This window comes from Larus michahellis, chromosome 1 (assembly GCF_964199755.1).
Source record: "Larus michahellis chromosome 1, bLarMic1.1, whole genome shotgun sequence".
Classification (NCBI taxonomy): Eukaryota; Metazoa; Chordata; class Aves; order Charadriiformes; family Laridae; genus Larus; species Larus michahellis.
The window spans coordinates 222,954,657-222,975,509 of record NC_133896.1 but is presented as its reverse complement, the minus strand read 5'-3'; the positions used below and the strand labels follow the sequence as shown (position 1 = coordinate 222,975,509).

The following is a 20,853-nucleotide window of genomic DNA, read 5'->3' as shown; positions in this document are numbered from 1 at the left end:
TTAACTGAACATATCTTGCTATCATGGCAGTTAAGAAGCGAGCAAAACAAAATCACAGGTAGCAGGAAACAGAGAAACCCCTAGTGCATAGTTCCCAGGCTTCAACCATCTGGACACACTTCAAGAGAGAAGTCTGAAAGGCACAGGAGGAGGCTGTCCCCGTGTGCCGAAAAACAAGTAGGCGGGGAAGGAGACCGGCCTGGCTAAATAGGGACCTTTGGCTGGACCTCAAGAACAAAAGGAGAGTCTATGACCTCTGGGAGAGGGGGCAGGTCTCTCATGAAGACTATAAGGATATAGCGAAGCTATGCAGGGAGAAAATTAGGAGAGCCAAAGCGCAGCTAGAGCTCAACCTAGCTACAGCTGTTAAGGATAACAAAAAATGTTTCTATAAATTCATTAACAACAAGGAGGATTAGGGAAAATCTCCCTCCCTTACTGGATGCAGAGGGAAACATAGTCCCAAAGGATGAGGAAAAGGCTGAGGTGCTCAATGCCTACTTTGCCTCAGTCTTTAGCAGTGGAACTGGCCGTTCCCTGGGCACCAGCCTCGTGAGCTAGGAGACAGGGAGGGGAAGCTCAACGAGGTCATCCCAATGAAAGAGGAAGTGATCAGTGACCTGCTACGCCACCTGGATGCGCACAAGTCTATGGGACCGTATGGGTTACATCCAAGAGTGCTGGAAGAGTTGGCAGACGTGCTCGCCAAGCCACTTTCCATCATCTACCTGAAGTCATGGCTAACTGGGGAGGTCCCAATGGACTGCAGGGTAGCAAATGTAGCGCCCATCTACAAAAAAGGCAGAAAGGAGGATCCGGGAAACTATAGGCCTGTCAGTGTGACCTCGGTAGCAGGGAAGGTCATGGAGCAGATCATCTTGAGTGCCATTACAACTCATATAATGGACAAGCAGGGGATCAGGCCTAGTCAGCATGGGTTTGTGAAAGGCAGGTCCTGCCTGACGAACCTGATCTCCTTCTATGACAAGATGACCCCATTATTGGATGAGGGAAAGGCTGTGGACATTGTCTACCTAGACTTCTGAAAAGCATTTGACACTGTCCCCCATAGAATTCTCATGGAAAAACTCGCAGCTCATGGCCTGGATGAGCATACGATCTGCTGGATCAAGCACTGGCTGGATGGGCGGTCCCAAAGAGTGGTGGTCAATGGAGTTAAATCCAGCTGGCGGCCGGTCACAAGTGGTGTCCCTCAGGGCTCAGTGTTGGGATCATTTCTGTTTAACATCTTCATTGATCACCTTGATAAGGACACAGAATGTACCATCAGCAAGTTTGTAGATGACACAAAGCTAAGCACAAGGATAGGGAGGCTCTACAGAGAGACTTGGATAGAGTGGATCGATGGGCCAATGCTAATGGTATGAGCTTCACCAAGGCCAAGTGCCGGGTCCTGCACTTAGGCCACAACAACCCCATGCATCGCTACAGGCTTGGGGCAGTGTGGCTGGAGAGCTGCCTGGCAGAAAAGGACCTGGGGGTTCTAATTGACAAGCGGCTGAACATGAGCCAGCAGCGTGCCCAGGTGGCCAAGAGGGCCAATGGCATCCTGGCTTGTGTTAGAAATAGTGTGACCAGCAGAAGGAGGGAGGTGATTGTCCCCCTGTACTCAGCACTGGGGAGGCCACACCTTGAGTACTGTGTCCAGTTCTGGGCACCTCAATACGAGAGAGATCTCGAGGTGGGGGAGCGAGTGCAGAGGAGGGCAACGAAGCTGGTGAAGGGCCTGGAGAATAAATCTGATGAGGAGCGATGGAAGGAGCTGGGACTGTTTAGTTTGAGGAAGAGGAGGCTGAAGGGAGACCTCATCACTCTCTACAACTACTTGAAAGGCCATTGTAGAGAAGTTGGTGCTGGTCTCTTCTCACAGGTCATTAGTGATAGAACAAGAGGGAATGGGTTCAAGCTGCAGCAGGGGAGGTTTAGGCTGGACATGAGGAAAAAATTCTTCCCAGAAAGAGTGGTCAGACACTGGAACAGGCTGCCCAGGGAGGTGCTGGAGTCACCATCCCTGGATGTGTTTAAGAGTCGTTTAGATGTGGTGTTGAGGGATGTGGTGTAGGGGAGAACTTTGTAGAGTGAGGTTGATGGTTGGACTCGATGATCCCAAGGGTCTTTTCCAACCTAAATGATTCCATGAGTCTATGAAAAAAAAAAAAGTTTATCCAGTATTTTCTGACCCCATGTTTAGGTGTTTATAACTTTGCCAAGTTATGCATCCCGATCAAGGTTTTTCACAGCAGATATTTAAGGTACAAGGATACATTCCACTTAAAAGTTTCAGTGCTTTCAAATCGCATTGAATTTACAGGAAGCAACAATGTACCATCCTGAGTTCCAGAAGTTAACGCTCTATCCACAGGGAAGATTCAAATTTGGCTTAAGTTCAAAACTTTAACTAGCAAAATCAGTTTGGGTTTTGTTGTTACAAATCTGCAGAGTACAGAGTTACAAATCTGTACAGAGTTACAAATCTGCTCTTTCTATACCTTCTCCACCTAGTACCACTCTGGAGTATTAGAAACAAAACTCTAGCACAGAAACCAAAGAAAAAAAGCCGGAACCTAAAGATTTTTTGAGGATGAGGCACACAATAAATGAAAGGACAACAGACAGGGAATAGGGTCTCTAAATGTTAAAGCAAAGAGACATCTACAAGTTGTAATAAAGCATCAAAATACTGCATGATGTTTCTGACCAGGAAGGGGTGAAAATTCATCTCATGTAATAGATGAATTCAGATGATAAAATAATATCGGTGTCTTGACCCTCCCCCATTACCAAACTGGCAGCCAATACAGTTCTGTGTACCGTAAATTTTATTTTAATTTGTTCTCGTAGGGAAAAATAGTGGATATTTCATGTCTCTTGGATTATTTTTTTTAATCCTATAATAGTATTATAATAGTATTAAAATTTCAGGATAAATATACACACACTCAGCTGTTTGGAAACACAGAATTAAATTTACCCATGACAGCTAATCTGGTAACTCAATATACTTTTGAGTATTCCGGAAAACATCCGAACTTCAATAATATCCTGCAGTAACACACCCACCTGCGAGAAGCTACCACCAGCTACCGCGTGAGAGCGGCGGCTTTAAGACTACAGTGTGTGTATTACACACAGCGTGCACAGACCAGCATAACTCTTGCATGGGCACACCAGGTCCTTGGTGGATTCCCTCCTTCAGTCTCTACAGCGGGCAGGCAGGGATGACACGCAGGCAGGGTCTTTTAGCCTCCCACTGAATTATTACCTTTTTTGTTTTAAGTACTAAAAAACTAAGAAATTGATCTAACAAAGCTTTAGCTTCTATTCTGGCCCCTTTTGGCTAAGCGTAAAATGCAACTCGCCAACCACAAAGACAAAGAAAGGAAAAGGGGCTGGAGAAGAGGAAGGAAAGAAACCAGAAGCTGCAGTGCAGCTGCAGGGAGACCGATGCAGAAGTAAGTGGTCGGGAGGGGGGAAAACGTGCAGACAATGAATGTGCACAAGGAAGGAACTTCCAGAGCTGAAAATACAGAAAGTTGCTAGATGACATCATCTGCAAGTGCCTGCGGCAAGCCCGTCTCTATCTGCTGCTGTTCTTGGCCCTGCCTAACGCCAAGCAGAACGTCCTCCTCCAAATTAATTCTTGACTGTTTTAAAAATAAATAGCCCCATGTTTTCAGGGGGGAGGGGGAGAAGGGGATTCTTCCTGGCCCTGTGCAAATGTGATCCAGCAACCCTCACCCAACCCTGAACTCAGCTGTTAAAAAGTGGGTGGAAGTTCAGCAAACGTTGTGCTATTTTGCAGCAATGACAGCTGATGGAAAACAGGACAGAAGGATGGAGGTAGGCCAAGCAAAAGGGTCACCGGTACGACCCAAGGACTGTATTAAAACTGCAGCTGGTAAATAAGAGAAGAATGTAATTGGGAAATGGCATTACAAGAGCAGGAAATAATTAAACAACAAAAATAATTAGTCAGCCATGTCTAACCACCTGCTTTGGGGAACTTTAAAGATACTAATAAATGGCTAACATTTTACCCCTAAAGTCCATGAACCAGTGTTGAACGTTAATCTCAGGAGCACCAAGATCAGCAGGTAGATACACCAGTGATGGCCCAACAAGGTTGCTACGGGAAAGCCCCAGCAGATGCACACAAATCCTACTGCCCCTTCCACCATCTCTCTCTCATGCTGTTTTCTTCCAGAGGCTGCTCCCATCAAGATCCTCATTCCGCCTTCCCACTGCCTCCCTCTCCTTTTCTTCAACTGACGGTATCTCACATACCCTGCCCTCTTTCTAATGACATATGAGATCTTTAATTCGGGAAGGATAAACACAAGCTGGGGGCAAGATTCATGAGCGGCAGACTAAGGACAAGGACTTCAGTCAGTATCTAAGAGAGCTGCACCTGCGGGACAAGGGGTGGGATGGCACAGCCTGGTCCATCCTCACAGTCTGTTGTGTTAAATCAAAGAACCAGAGAAAAACTGTTCTGAAGCCGTTTCAACAAGACTAGCTCTTGTACCTGAAAAGGAGGATTGCACAAAAGCAACCACATTGTTTAATTACCCTTTAATTGAAGTACCAAAGTGCAGTAGTGTTTAGCATACTTCTCATTTTGTTCCTCGCCCCCCCCGCCCAGTTCACACTTTCACATGAATTTTCTTCTATGCTTCTTAGAGAACCGAGCAGGCAATGCCTCAGAGGTAAGTCGTTCAGCACAGGTCACGTCATCTGCGCTCGAACAATTCCAGTCTCATGGATTCTACTTTTCATATATAACAATATATAACAATAATAACAACCGAGCACAGGCTTCCAGAAGATAATTCTCCTGTTCATTTATACCTTCCTCCAAGAAAAGTTTCATTTCATAAAATTTGTTTTTCGGACAACTTGGTAACGTTCAGGCCAAATTCTAACAGCAATAGCTCTTAAACTATGGCCTATAAACCTCAACAGAGAACCACATACTTTTGCGATTGCACTGCCCAGAGGAAAGAGTCTAAAATAACTGTTAAAAAAACCAAAAAGCTATAGGATAAAAATAGCAAGAAGCCTAGCAGTGTACTGGGCTGGATTTCCAGAAGCGTAGGTAGGAGGTCAAGGGAAATGATGAATCCCCTTTGCTCGGCACTCGTACACAACACAGAGTACTGCGCCCAGGCTTGGTCCCCAGGACAAAATGGGCACTGATCAGCCGGCGAGGAGGACCATGAGCAGGGCCGGGGAGATTTGGACTTGCCCCGAGGAAACAGCATTTTCTCCGTGAAGACAGCCAAGCACTGGAACGGGGACCCAGAGGGGTCGCCAGGCCTCTGTCCTCAGAGGCTCGCAAGGCTGACCAGACAATTCCCTAAGCAGTGGAACTCAGTGCTGGTCCTGCCCCGAGCAGGAAGCCGCATTAGCTGACTTCCCAGTGCTCATCCAAACAATTCCATCATTTTACTGAATAAAAAAAAAGGTGGAAAGCAACTTCAAAATATCATACATAATTTTTTCCACATTATAATTTCTGATTATAAAATCAGAAGAGATTACACCGATAAATATCTGGCTTCCTAACTGATATAACACAAAAACTTTTCTTTAATGAATTAACCACTTCTTTAAAAAGATCAAATCTGTCTTTAAGTATTTGAAATGAGGTCACCACAACCACTGATACGTTACTCTAATGCTACTTACCTTTACAATTTGCACCCTACTTTAGACAAGAATCTGTCCGGTCACTGAAACTGGTGACACCTTTACCTCCACTGCAACGCTGCTGCCTCCACACCATTTCTTAAACAGTCACGGACCCCCTTCAGATTTTCCACAATATTCCCATAGATTTCAATCATACTCACGGATCTTCACTGAAACTGCCCCTATTTTTCAGGGCTCATCTTCGAGGACTTAAAAGTGAAAATACAGGAGATAAAAAGCAGACTAAAAATTTCCTATTCTTTGTTTAATCAATAGTATTTTAAAATCAAAGAAATCACTAAGTGATTCTCAGACTTTGAACGCATCTGCCTGTGAGCAAGGTATTTACATTTTCATGTAAGTGCTGTAAATTCTGGAAAACATATTTGGTTTAGGCCAAAGTCCAATTCCCCTCCCACATGAGTTAAAAATCCTATTCCTACCCATAGAAGCAATGACAACTCTCCAAATCTGCGTGCCAACGTATTGTTTGTGGAACAGTTTCCTGAGGAATGTTTTCTTGCTTAGCTTGACACGTTACAAAATTCAAAGAGTAACTTCACTTTCACAAGTAGCAGGAGCTTTTGCTTCATATAATAGCAAATCATACAAAATAACAATTTTTAAAATACAACCAAGATGTTTTTTCCTACGAAACTCACTGCCAGTTCTCTCTTCTTATTTATGGTTTTCCTTCAATATATTTATGGTTTTCCTTAAATATAGAGTTGTTGCTAAGCTAAAAAAAAAAAAAGCAATAAAAAGCCAACCAAACAAAAAAAAACCACACCACCTTGCCTGAACAGTGGGATGAATCCTCAGAACATGCTTGTGCTCATGGCAATTTTACCATAAATTAATTATTGCGACCACAGCAGCACTCAAAGAAAGTTTCCAACCAAAAGCAAACACCTTCTCTTTCTTTTAACAGCCCAGAAGCGAGGTAGGCGCCTGTCATTTTTAAGCTATTTCTCTCAATATGCATCCCTCCTTTTGAATATTTATTTCTTTCATATGTTTTGCCTTGCCCTGTCCATCTTGTACGTCTAAACTTCAGACCCTGTGGTTTTCTCATCAAGAACTTTTTCTGTCAATACAAAGTTTAAAGCATTGTTTTCTCTATTGCCTGTTCCAGTTAAACCACAAACCTTTCTGAGGAGACATCCTGAAATTTAAACATTCACTGCAATTAATTAAGAGAAAGCTGGTGAGGGACTTTTTAGGATGTCGGGTAATGGTAGGACTAGAGGGAATGGATTGAAACTAGAGATGGGATGATTCAGACTGGACGTTAGGAAGAAGTTCTTCACCATGAGGGGGGTGAGACACTGGGACAGGTTGCCCAGAGAAGCTGTGGCTGCCCCATCCCTGGAGGGGTTCAAGGCCAGGCTGGACGGGGCTGGGAGCAGCCTGGGCTGGTGGGAGGTGTCCCTGCCCAGGGCGGGGGGTTGGAAATAGAGATGGTCTTTAAGGTTCCTTCCAACCCGAACCATTCCATGATTCTATGATAAGCATATTGTAACTACTATAATTGTATTTTTTAACCAGTCATAGGCTTTTATGATCACTTTTTTTTTTTCTTGCTCAAAACTAAAGGGGATGTAAGTGTCCAAGACAGAAATAATAAGGAAGTACGTACAGCATGATGAATACCACTGTGTACAGAATTCACATAAATTGACTAAACCGGCACCTCTTTCCGGGAGAACAGTTCTAGGTGCGAGCTGTAACAGAGACAGCAACTTCCCAGCGCAGGGAGGGGGACCCACCGCGCCCCGCTACAGCTCCCGCAGCAGCCCTTAGAAGCAGAGATGGCTAGAAGAAGCCTGAAGACAGATAGAGCAGCACGTTAAAAATCTTTATGCATGCGATTAAGAGAACATGTTCTCTGATTAAACAGCCTCACCGACGGGTTACGTTTCTTTATAGTAAACTTTTAACAGTTGAGGGGCAGAAAACCACAAAATAAAAACATCCACCCCACTGCTTAGACAAGAATTGTTTTAGCTTTGTGATAAAGCTTTCTAACTTCATCCTCAGTCCAAAACATCATGTTCCTACTATTTTCTTTTTCAAAAATTCTTAATGTTTCAAAGCAACACACCTGACCTGAGAATAAATAGGTACTAGAATGAAGCGAGTTAAAACTTATCTTGTCATATAGGTCACAAGAAAAGATCTGAACTACGCATGGTTTTAGCACAGTGAATTTATGAAAACATACACTTTTTATAAGTTTCCTACAAATTCAAGTTTGAATTTTACACAAATTGAACCCGCTGCATATTCTGACAGTTACCACTTTATTTTAACCAATAAACCTTTGTTTGGATTTTCTACAAGTCTGCGAAATCACAAATAAAACTATTTTCAAAGGAATCGGTGCATTCAAAGGTATATATGGGGTGGAATGTGAAAAACAAAGAGCACACAACTTATGCTGTACTGCCTTGTTATAGTAAAATTTGAGAACATTTGTCCTTTTTTTTTTTTAAAAAAAAAAAAAAGGAAAGAAAGAGTTAACTCTGCCTTTAATTTCTGAACATAAACTAAGAAGCTAACATAATAGTTCGTAACGGCTCCCCAGACAGGATTTGTGGTCTGCAAAAACAGGAAGAATTCCTACCCCCAGCTTCCCTCCCCCCCACACACTGTAAAACACACCACTCTATAACCTGCAGAATTAAATCAAACACACACAAATCACAGGTTTCCCCTGAAAAGTAAAAGGTCAATATCAAGAGGGGATTTTTTTTCTGCTCTACAGCAGCTTGACACCACAAACTAACCAACTACAGATCTGGAGTTGCGATTGCATCCCTGTAATAACACAAGTATTACAGATTATGTTTAGGGTATCGTTAATCTCTCACACCCACCAATTTCCTACTGACAGCTGGAGGCCAGCAGCGAAATCCTGGTGCAAAAGTTCATTTAAAATCAGCAGGAACAGATAAGCTTTCAAAATAATGTCGAAAATTAAGAAAACAGACCTAAGCAATAAGTTTTCAAAAGAGAAAACGATTATTTATTGAGCTTAGTAAATACCAGTAGCAAGTCTTTCACACGAAGATAATATTCAGGCACACAACTTCATGACAAAAAACACACAGTTTGAGGACTCACGACCCAATGTTTTTTTAAAAAAAAAATTTCTATTTCAAAATATTGCGTTGTTTGAAGTAGGAAATGGACAGTTTACAGGTTGGGGAAGTTGAAGTTGCTCAAAATTGCAAAGCTTTGAGCAAATTATATTTTAAGTAAAATAGTTTCTTGCAAATACTCAGAAGCTGTTGTTCTTAAAAGGAAAGAAAATAAACTCAACATGTTCTATGATTTGAACACACGCCAAAGAAAGGGTATGAGAAAACTGGAAAGGGAGAGAAGCCAAAAAGAAAATATATCTACAGCAATACATTCCCATTAAATTAGTACCAATAATTCTTGCAGAGTTGTCAGCTAGTGCAACACACGATAACATCTACAGTTTAATTTTTTTTAACTGTTTTATACTCTATTTTATACAGGTTTTCTTTCAACGTTCCCTCCTTCCTCCTCCTCTCCCAGTTTCTCTACAGTGTCTACAGAGTCAATAGAGTCAAAACAAAAGCTGACCTACAGAGGGGAAAAAACCTCTTAATTAAAGTGTGATTTAACCTCACAAGATTCCATAAAGAGATAAAAATCAGATTCCAAAAAGCTTATTAATTTCATAAAAGGATTGACTAGTAGATAACAGAAGAATAACAAATTAATCAAACCTCAGGAAAAGAAACGAAGGATTTCCAGCAATTTTTTAAATTATTAACATTCTTGGTACAGAAGGCCTAACTCGTGCTAAGTAAGGCCCAAATAACAATTTCTTTGGACTGTTGATAGTAACACAGAATTGTTTTTAATCAGCTCAGCCAATCAAAAAGAAAACACCCAGTGCTGTTCTGGGCACCTTCTCAGTCGGGATACAACATGTGCTGCTTGGCCGCTCCGGCTGGAAGGAGCGCGCAGGGCCCAACAGCAAATGCTCTCTGTTTGAGCAGAACCACCTTGGGGATCCCTAGCAGCAGCAGGTCACTGCTTCTACACATTTTGCTGGCAATTCCTCCTGTTTCATAGCAAAGAAGAGGAGATAATGGATAGAACTGTTAATAAAAGTTAGGAAGAAGAGGAAGAGAGGGCACAGAAATCTCAGAGTGCCGGAGATGTGCAACATTCACTGGCCTTGGACATACACTCAGTATATTTTGGGAGTGAGAAGAACAGGAAGAAGAAGAAGAAAATTTTCCTATCAGGCTACTACTCTAGCAGACAGCTTGGGGCCGTCCCAAAACCAGTGGAAATTTGACCTGTTTTCCTCCACCTCCAGCCCTTCGCAGGTTAAGAGCCATTCGCCCACACCCTACCTGCACATCCCAAACCCACCAAACCTGGGTGAGAAGCGGCTCCAGCGGCTTCCCAAGAAGCCCCTTGAAATAGCTGCCTTTCCCTCCCCAAGTCATACTCTGCACCCAGTTTGAGACGGTCCATTCCACAATACAAGTTTTTTGATAAGCAACTCAAATCATCACTTTTTTCATCTATTTCAAAAGACTTAAGCAGCCTAACACTCTTTTTCCAGTCTGTCAAACTAGTAGCTATTGTTTTGTTTGCATGTTTAGAGCTAACTTTCTCTTTAGACTTATAATGTTTTAAAGATTACATTTGTGATTGGATTACACTGTTAACAAAATACCTGAAGCAACATGCAAAAAAAAAAAAAGCTAATGTGACAAATCAATCCAACCTTAACAGAAGACTACCGCAGTTCTTCTCACGGTGTGACTCACTTCTAAATGCCCTTACATTCAGAACAGCAGACCAACTACTCCAACAGAAGGAGAGCATGGAGTTAGACCCGGCAATACCCAGTGCCATTCGCCTTTTCTTTCCCCTTTAGAACCCTAATGAGAGCATATTGAGTCATATTAAAAACAGGCTTCAAATCCAGTTAGGAACTATAGATTAGTCATGCAGAAGACGGATTAGCACTGTTAAGAGCATGGTCCTAAGGAACAGCAATGCGGGAAGCCAACGTAAACCTCTGAAAAGGTGGTCAAGCCATCCTAAAAGTTTGACTGAGAGTCACTGCAACACGTGCCTCTTGCCCGAGAAGTCGATCTCTGGCAGGACATCAGTATTGAATGAGCTGTGCCAGATACGACGACAGACATTAATGTGGCATTTCACCTCTCAGTTTCTTTCCTGTGAGGGTGGTGAGCCCCTGGCCCAGGTTGCCCAGAGAAGCTGTGGCTGCCCCATCCCTGGAGGGGTTCAAGGCCAGGCTGGACGGGGCTGGGAGCAGCCTGGGCTGGTGGGAGGTGTCCCTGCCCAGGGCAGGGGGTTGGAACTAGGTGATCTTTAAGGTCCCTTCCAACCTGAACCATTCTGTGATTCCATGAAAGACAGAAAGAAGCTATTGTCAAGTCCAGCTTGAACATATTATTTTCTAACTTTAAGCTTGAAGATACAATATGCCAATGGTTGACATTAGAACATTTTTGCTGGTTCCTCACTTCATTGCTCACGAGGAATGAATAACAGACACTGAAGAAGGGCATAAAAGGAAAAACTTATCATTGACAAAGCAAGATGGAGCACATACAAATTCCTTCCACTAAAGCTGTAGAAGTCTGGATTGCAATGACAGGTAGTGGCCCAAATTCATGAGACCTGTTTCATGCTTGCCTTTAATGCCATGGACTCTGTTGTTCCTGCTTGTAAAACAGACCATCTTTAAGAGAAGGTTTTAACAACACACACTTACTTTATCAAAAAGTTTCAATCTGGAGCGGAGGTCATCTGATTACAAAAAACCACCGTGCAATCCATAGGACTTACTAAAGGAAATAAAAATGTGTCATTTTCTGTCCTGGAATGTGGAGGGGAGAGGGCAGGAAAGGGAAGCAAGATGTTTAACCACCGTACACTGTTGTAACCTTCACCACAGAAAACCCTTGCACGGTTAAATATAGCAAACAGTTACCATCCTAAGTTCCTACCTCCACACTTTTCCTGCTGCAGGAGCTAACAACAATGCTAATTCCTTGGGAGCAATGAGGCTACAGGGAAGAGTCACTCCATTTACAGAGGGTTTATAGGTGTGGCTCATACGGAAATAGATTTAAGCTCCTCTCATCTGTACTATCTAAGAACAGTACCTACAGGCAGACCCGACACAGGCAGACCCGACACAGGCAGACCGGAGGGACATATCACACAAGACGACTTTCAGCCACTGTACCAGAGGCACGGCAGGCTCAGGTGCTATCTCGCCAGGTAAATGTCAGGCTTCTCATTGCCACATCAGCCAGCACTACTGCCAGCTCACCTAGGCAGCATCTGAAGTTTATTCTATACTAGCGGAATATTTATTATTCCCCCCCAGGAGCCGCATGTTTCACACAAGCATTCAGACACAGAAGATGGATTAAGTGTTTCCTTAAGCCAAGGAAGTCCAAATGAGTGTCTCATGGATGCTACAGCTGAGCAGACAGAACAGAGTAATTAATCCACTGTTTGTGCCGTTTGAATCCAAGTCAGACTTGCAGAATAGTCCAATGTTCAGCAGCAGTCTGAATTTTAACATTTTATCTGTAGGCATTTCAACAGGACTGTAAGTTTTCTATGGTTTTTTTGGGGGGGGTTCTTGGGTTAATGATGAAAAACAGAATACAAAATTAAACTCAGATGACTAAATGACTTTTACTTAGTTTCCAGCCTACAAAGTGAACATTTCAACAACAGATTTGCCAAAAGGAGTCCTTAGAATAATAATAATAAAAAATAATGTTAAACTTTAACTATAATCAAGTCTCAATTACTCATGCAGCAGTGCAGGAAGAGCTGACACAGAGTCACCTGGGATCCATCAGAGCTTGCAGCTTGACCTTAGCACTGCCCTTTGTCCGTCCAGGCTGGCCCCATGTGAACTGAGAGAGGTTGGCCAGAGCTTAATGGGTGCTGCCTGGGATGTCTTTACGTTATTATTCCTGAAGTAACCTCACGGCTGGTGCTGTGCCTAAGCTGGTAAACCCTCCTGAGACTCAGGGAAAAGGAGACCACTGAGCAAATGCAATCAAATAGACCTCCATGATCCAGCTCAGCCCCGACTGTAACAACACTAAGAGAAAATAAACCCAGTCTTTACAGATCCAGCCAGACATCTGCAACAGCTGCTGCATTCTCCAGCAGCTCCAGAATCACGGGTATATCTTTTACATGGGATCTTCCAGTATTCTTACTCTGTCTGCCTATGTTATCCCAGAAAACGGACCGACGACTATAGAGCTGTAGCTGCTCTCCTGCTCTACCATCCTGTGCGAGACTTCAAGGACCACACAAGCAAGCTGGACCAAATTTTCCCAACGCTCGAACGCTGCAGGGTGAAAATCCCTGAAACTTGGTTGCTGAACACTTCTGCAGCCATGGTTACAGCTTTTCAGAAGCCCAATGAGTTTATAACCTGGGCTGACTGACTACAAATGCACGGGACTGGAATCACCGATCCCCAAGGATTCTTCTTGCTCTGTTCACAACTATAGGATTCATCTTCCCAGACTTTTGCCATCTGAAGTGGGTAAAATCTACCTTAAGACAGTTATCTAGACTGCCTTTGTAACTGAGACACATAACGGTGATTTACTCAACTGACTGGGAAGAGACGACTGGTATGAAACAGAAACACACATTTCAGATGGTTAGAAAAGTCAAAGTGGTGTCAGTAACCACTTCCTTTTAAAAGGCATGCAGAAGCCTAAGGATTATACTTACATCTTACGTAAGCAAATTTAACTCTGCAGCTACTTTTACAAATGGAGCACATAGTTTACATCTTGCCATAACACAGCGACAGCGCCTTTTTATGGCCCACAGAGGACCTCCCTTTCCTTAAATGACAACTTCAATGACAGCCTTTCCTTCATCCACTAGGCAGGTGACCTTGTCATAGAAGGATATCAAATTAGTTAATCAGGATTTCCTTTTTGTGAATCCACGTTGACTGTGCCCCATGACGGCATTGTTCTTTAAAAGCTTTTCAACAGTACCCTGTATAAGCTTCTCCATAATTTTTCCAGGAACTGGGGTTAGACTAATTGGTCTGTAGTTTCCTGGGTCTTCCCTCCTGCTCTTCTTGTAAACTGGAATAGCGCTGGCTATCTTCCAGTCAGCAGGGACCTCTCCAGATCCCCAAAACCTTTGGTAGATGATCAAGAGGGGTCTCGCTGTAGTACCTGCTGGCTCCTTCAGTACTTCAGTACGGGGGTGAATCCCATCAGGCCCCGTGGACTTACGAACATTCAGCTGATCCCTTACAATTTCAGTGTCCCCAAATGGAAATTCACTGTCCCCACACTCATGCTCCTCTGACTCAGGGGACCGGGCAGCCCAAGGTCTATCAATAGTATTCAAGGCTGAAGCAAAAAAAGCCTTGAACACCTCAGCTTTTTCTTCATCCCTATTAGTCAGGTGAACATCTTCAACAAATACAGGTCCAATGTTATCACTAGATCTCCTTTTGCAGTTGACATACTTTCAAAAGCCCTTCCTGTTGTCAGATACAATGCTGGCCAGTTTCAGCTCTAATTGAGCTTTTGGCCTTTCGCATCTTCTCCCTGCACATGCAAACCACAGCTCTAATCTTCCTGCGAAGCCCGACCTCGCTTCCAGAGATGATACAATTTCTTCTTCCTCTCGATCTCCACAAGGAGTTCCCCATTCAGCCAAACTGGTCTTCCACCCCGCTTGCTTGACTTACATCTTACTGGAATTGCCTGCTCCTGTGCTTATAAAAGCTGGTTCTTAAAAAACAACTTAATTAATATTAATTTAACTGAACAGAGTTAAATCAACTTCAGGAACTTTTTCTAGAATTAACACGTAATGCTATAACAATAAGTGAAGAATAGAAATCTCTGAAAATATCAACAAAGTTATGATTGTCAGGGATGTACCCTACAGAAATCATCAATCTTTCTAGTGTAAAATACCAGGCTATTGGGGTTTTTTTCCCCAAACTGGAGACTGAGTGTGTCAGGATGAACATAGCATAAGCCAGGTGATCCCATTTCTCAGAAAGACAAGTTACTGTAAATCGTTCACTAGAAATATTTTAGCCCTGTTCTGGGCAAGAGCTCACAGCTCTTAGAGCTCCCACTAAGATCAGTCAGCAAGAGCTGCTACTTTCTAGGAGACACGCTCCCGAGAGCTGCCTGTCCTGAGCTACCTGCCATTCACACCAGTCCCACAATCACAGCATCTTCCAGAGGGACTCCTGCACTCCCAGGCAACCTTGAACGGTCAGTTTTCCCTCCCTCTGACCACTACAGCAGCAGCAGCCCTCAAATGTTCACATGTTTACGTGCTGTTACTGTGAAAACACGGATCTCTCAAACACTGGCTCTCACCAAGGCAGTTGCCGAAGTGCAATGGATTTTAACGTATTTTGGTTTAGAAACAACAAGTGTTCCCATTAGCTTCTACAGCTTGGCTCCATATTTCCCCAGTAACAATCACTCTAGAGGAGTAACACCAGAATAATTTGTTTCCCTGGTAGCTCTCATTACCACCAAATACTCACGTGAGTGACCCAGACTTGAGGGGTTTTTTCACTACAGCACAAGAATTCATCCCTCAACGTAGCTTGCTCTCGCAATTTCTTACCTGTAGCAAGTAAGACTAATGCATGCAAAAATACCTGCTGTGTTAAAAGAGTTTGTTTACTTGTTTTGATCACCCACCCCCCATACCAGTGATTTCTAGGTTTCCCTAAAATACAGTGTCAAACTCAAACATTTTGAGAGAGGAAATTGTCACCTCAAGTCCAAATATACTATACTACTATACAGAAATACATACCAACAAATTGGTATTTCAATGGACAAACTCACAAAAGCGCTGTATTTATTTACAGCATATACTTTTTACCAATCCTGTGCTGCCGTATTCTTCCTCTATAATGTATTTAGATTAATAGCATTTATGGCAAGCAAATAACCCTAACAGTAACTGAATGTTTCATCAGGAGAACAAACATACAGTCTAAAAAGTCCACATCGTTCTTACACAAACGTTTCTGCCGCCTTTCTAAGCAAATACGTAGATGTTCTCTATAACGTGCACTGTTGCACTACATCACTTTTTAAATGCACGTGCTTTAAATATTTCTCTGAGAGTCCGGTATACTGAATTTTTTTCATGAAAAACACACAGTTTTCAACTGAAAACATGTTGCCAATAGTTGCGCAGAGCAAGATTTTACAACCAAATTATAAAAGCCCTAAATCTCAAGTTTTATAATACCATCAGTGACACAGTCATAACTGTAGCGACGAGACAGGCGCCGCTATAATGTTAACAGCCAGTATGTAAACACTAATGCCGCCTAAGGGGGGAGCAGGGGGCAATCCCAGAAGGGTCCCTTCAGAACTGCCACACAACTTTTAGGTGGCTGTAGTTAAACTTTCTTTGGCTTAATTACTTACAAAGGGCAGCAGGGGAAAAATGTTAGCCAGGCAGTAAGACAATTAATTTCATTAAAACTGTAACTGTGTCCCTTCTTAAAGCTTTAGCTACAGTTCTTGGAACTCACTAATATGTTATTTTTTGAACAAGAGTCCAACAAACTGAAGTTTGCCATTTAGCTATTAGCAAAACACGACTTAAATAGGTTTGACGCATGAGCACATTTACAAAACACTCAAGAGAACATCATTCTTTTCCTGGAGAGTCATCACAGAGGTCTAAACTACAGGCTCTTCACTGAGCTATCAGACTTCTTTGCCTTAGAGATCAGTAAGGTACAACTGACCTAATCAGATTTCCAGTAATAGGCTGGCTTCAGCCAAGCCTCAAATCACATTTCAACAGCTTCATTCACAACAATTCTAACAAGTATATTCAGTTACTTCCTTGCCTTCTAGCGGCCTCAGTGAAGTCTCCACAAGGTAGTACTATGTCTTTCAGTCGAAGCCACATACCTCTACTACATGCTCAATTCTTGTCAATAACATTTAACAGGTGGAAAAAAATAAATAAATAAAAATGACAGGACACCATAACTTTGAATTACAAACAGAAGCCAAAAGAAGTAAGCAAAATATTCATTTTTCAAAATTACAAGCAAATAAAATTGCTCCTTATCAACAATTTGAAGCAATACCTATGGGAGTAAACAAAGAGTACATGGTAAAACAATCCTATACAGAGGTCAATAAAATGCATGTAATGATTTCCTAAGGAAGCTTAATGAAATTAATATAACTGAATCGCATCTCTATTTTTGAGGAGACATTAACAAAACTTTTAATCTCTAACACTACAAAACTAAATTCTGTGGCAGAATCGCAAAATTTCTTTAATAGAAGATGTAAAAAAGGTGAAACAGTAAAGAAAATTATGTTCTAAATATACTTGTGCAAGTGCACCTCTTAGAAGCTTACTTATTACAGCCATAGTTATTCTAAATATATACATAAAGAGTAATTAAAATGTTGAAGTCACGGCTAACTAATCAAAAAGAATTAGAAAAATGTTCATTCTAATGAATTGTGTAGCTTTCTCCAGGAAAAGGGAGTACCTTCCTTACTTGCAAGAACATTTTCTTTGCATGTAGAAATACACAGCACACTAGTAACCCCTACAATATTTTTTGTTTCACTTCTCATTTTTTAACACCTCTGGCAGAGCTAAAAGTACAAAGAAATAACATGTAAGGACAAACACTAACAGCTATTAAAAATATGCACCATGTGAGATAATGTACAGTCAAAATCAGCTGAAATGTAACTCTGTGCCCTCTTGGCACTTCTCAGAGCATCAAACACATACCAGCCCTGTGGCTGACAGATGTCAGGCAGCCACTTACAAATTCTGCACTGGCCGTAAGGATGCTTCCCCCTTACCCTACGAGGCAACCCACACTGCTGCAGAGTACCAGAAAAAGGCAAGAATTCCGAGTTACTCCTACAGGAGTAAGGGACTAAAGGCACAGAATATGAATCTGCACATTACAAACATGTAATCTCCATGTTTATGTATTATCTAAGAAATACTTCTTATTAAAACACTGCTTACTCATAATAATGTGACTAGTTCTCTTCAAATAATCTCACAGGACATTTATCGATATATACATGAGAAGTTTACAAGTACTTTTATTCCTTGGTCCTTTCCACAGACCCTAATAAACTACTTTTCATAGACAGGATAACATTCTATAACCACCAAACAGAATACACATGGACATACTAACGTGCAGTTCATATCTTTATAGAATTGTAGTGGCGTAATATAATGCAGATCATTTCCTGAGTGACTCTGTATGCAATGTCACCTCCCCTCCTCACTGCCAATGCCATGCAAATTGGCAGTTACATATTACACAGATACAAACTATAATCAAACTAGTTCTGTAACGCATTGGAAAACATTCTCCTCCTCAGGATTACAGTGCGCCTAGACAAGCTAACCATCTCTTTTTCCCATTCTTCCATACGAATTATAAAATGTACAAGGCTGGCACACATAAACAGCGAATCTCAGCAGCAAATCTGATTTACAAGCCTGCTGTTCCCAAGTTCAGGACTGACAGCGATGCTGTGCAAGCAAATGCCAGCGAGGTACTTAAAATAGGGTATCCACTTGGGAAGAGATTAAGTGATTAAATTTGATGTTGCTGCCAGCTGCTAGTAGCAATATAAAGGGCTAGAGACACGTTTATGAACTCAAATCAGGACTTTTTCCCACCTCCCTGATTTTTCAATACAATTTTTTGTAAGCTACTTGAGATACGACTGAAAATGCCACTGCGTCTCCATGTCAAACGTCAAGACTACAAGTCTATTAAAATTTGATTTTGCCTGTAACAAACAGGTGTGAAATCAGAAAGTCGTATTTCACTAAGTCTGTCAGCAGTAGCATTTCACACATTAAACACAGTTAGCGTCTGATAACATACCAAACAACTTTCTATTTAAAAAAAACCTAAACTTTCAATTACCTTTTGATGACATTTAACAATCTTTTTCTCATTAGTAACAATAACCCCACATTTTCAGCTGTGTGTGTTATACTGCAATACCAACATTGCCTTTTTCCATTTTACCTGATGTGATCTAATATGAACTTTTTAGGCAAAATACCTTAGGTCACACATTTTGGATTCTGACAGAAAAGACAATAACCTTCCAGCAATCAAGTATTCCAGCATTATTCATTGCATACGTGCTGTACCAACCTACTTTCACCATTTTCACACACCTCTCTCTCAACTTTTCTTTCTCTCAAATTTCAGTTGTTAAATAGGAACCTGTTAACGTGTCAAACCTTTCATACGTTGCCACCGAGACTTTCAGAAACCTCCATTTGACATAATATTTGTTTGCCTTACTCTCTGTGCTACATTTAACAAGCTTAGGTTTGCAAGCTTTTCAGAGCTGTTCCGCTGTTAAGCAAAAACCTTGTATGGGTTTGGGCTCACAAGCAGTTTTAACTCTTCACTCACAAATACTCTGAAAGCCACAAGAAAATCATAGCCCCATTTCCTCACCTCTAATGCTATCTGGAAATATTAGAAACCTGACACACAAAATCCTCACATTGTAACTGGTCTGCAGGAAAAGCTAAGCTGGTGCTGTCACCCCTCAAAGGGAGAAAATGCTTTTGCTCTCACCAAAACACGAAAACACTGATGCCAATGGCAGTGCTGGAGTCTAAGAACTAGAAAAAGTTCTACTGAAATGTACGCACCCTCTTAGGAAGTAATTGCAGCAAGATGAAAATCAGTCAGCTAGAAAGGACATTTAAAAGATAATTAACTTATTCAGTAACTTTATTACAATTATTTTCTCTATAGTTAAAGTAATTTAGAAGTTCTGGAAAGGTGAGAGCACTTCTTACACACCCTCAGTCTTCAAAAACAATGGATAACGTATTCTTTTAAAAGGACAGAACTTTGACAATCCTACCTAAATCTTGGCTTGGGCTTTGTTGACTCCATGCCTGAAGTTTAGGAATTGGGCCTGACAGTCAGTCAACAACACGAGATATTTGCAGTTCTATTTAAATGACTGCCTAAAGAAGTTTCAGATATTCATAGTAGCCAAAAATGTGTTCACATCACCTCTGGTACTCAACCCCCCTCATCACCTTTTAAAGAGTAATCCCTTACATTACCCTTTTGTCACCTTCGTTACTTTGAATAAAGCCTACTAACTAGATGATTAAAGCATCTCATTCCATATGGAAGTAATTAAGCATTATAACTTTCACTGTTGATACAAGCTACCAATATAACATGAATTTCAAAACACAAAAACCCTACAACCCAGGATTTCACCTACCGCCTTTCATGGCCACAAAAACACAATCGGCAGCTTTCAGCTATCCTTGGATCACTCGGAGCTCTCTGCTCCTCTCTCCATGCTTTCATAACGGATTTTCCGTTGATAGCTGAACTTCAGCACCTTTCCCTTAAGTGAAAGGCTTTGCTTTCTGTATCATTATGCTTCGTCCATTTTGGATTACTTCAGCTCTTCCAATCAGTTTTTTCCACAACATCCTATTGCTCCTCTATCTTAACTGATGTCACATTGTCAACGCAAGTCATCAGCAACTTTCATTAGTCACGGAGAAGGAGCATGCTAGTCCCAAACATTATTTAAATTGTACTTTAAAAAAAAAAAAAAGCCAAACAAAAAGCAGAAAACAAAGAAACCTACCGCTTCATCAGGAAATCCTAAGCAACCAAACCTCATCAGGCAATCCTAAGCCAGCCAATTACACATTAAACAAGAAAAACAAACTACAAACAAGAAACTGAGTGTTTGTAAAGTGTTTTTTCACTGTAGCTTTCTAGATTTAAATCTAAGGTTGCTAAAGACACTATTTCAAATTAATTACGTTTCCAGCATTCTGAAACAAAAACACTGAATTGTCAAATGTCAATCATCAAATGACCAAAAAAATAAATATTATTATACAAAACTGAAAATCCATAGACACAAACCGTACCTGCTTTTCCTTTCGATGAGAATAGCCATATAAGAAGCAGGTAAAGCAGCACCAAAGCCAGGAGACCAAAAGTAGAATTTTCCAAGTATCCTCCTG

At 41.6% G+C, this 20,853-nt stretch overlaps 1 protein-coding gene across 1 annotated transcript in view; it reads right to left on the bottom strand.

Annotated features, from left to right (window-relative positions):
• The window catches only part of TMEM135 (transmembrane protein 135), a 198,056-nt gene that overhangs the window by 155,944 nt on the left and 21,259 nt on the right, over positions 1-20,853 (bottom strand). The window contains exon 3 of the mRNA XM_074572505.1: positions 20,758-20,850. Coding sequence (XP_074428606.1) covers positions 20,758-20,850 — 93 coding nt within the window. The remainder of the gene's footprint in view (positions 1-20,757; positions 20,851-20,853) is intronic.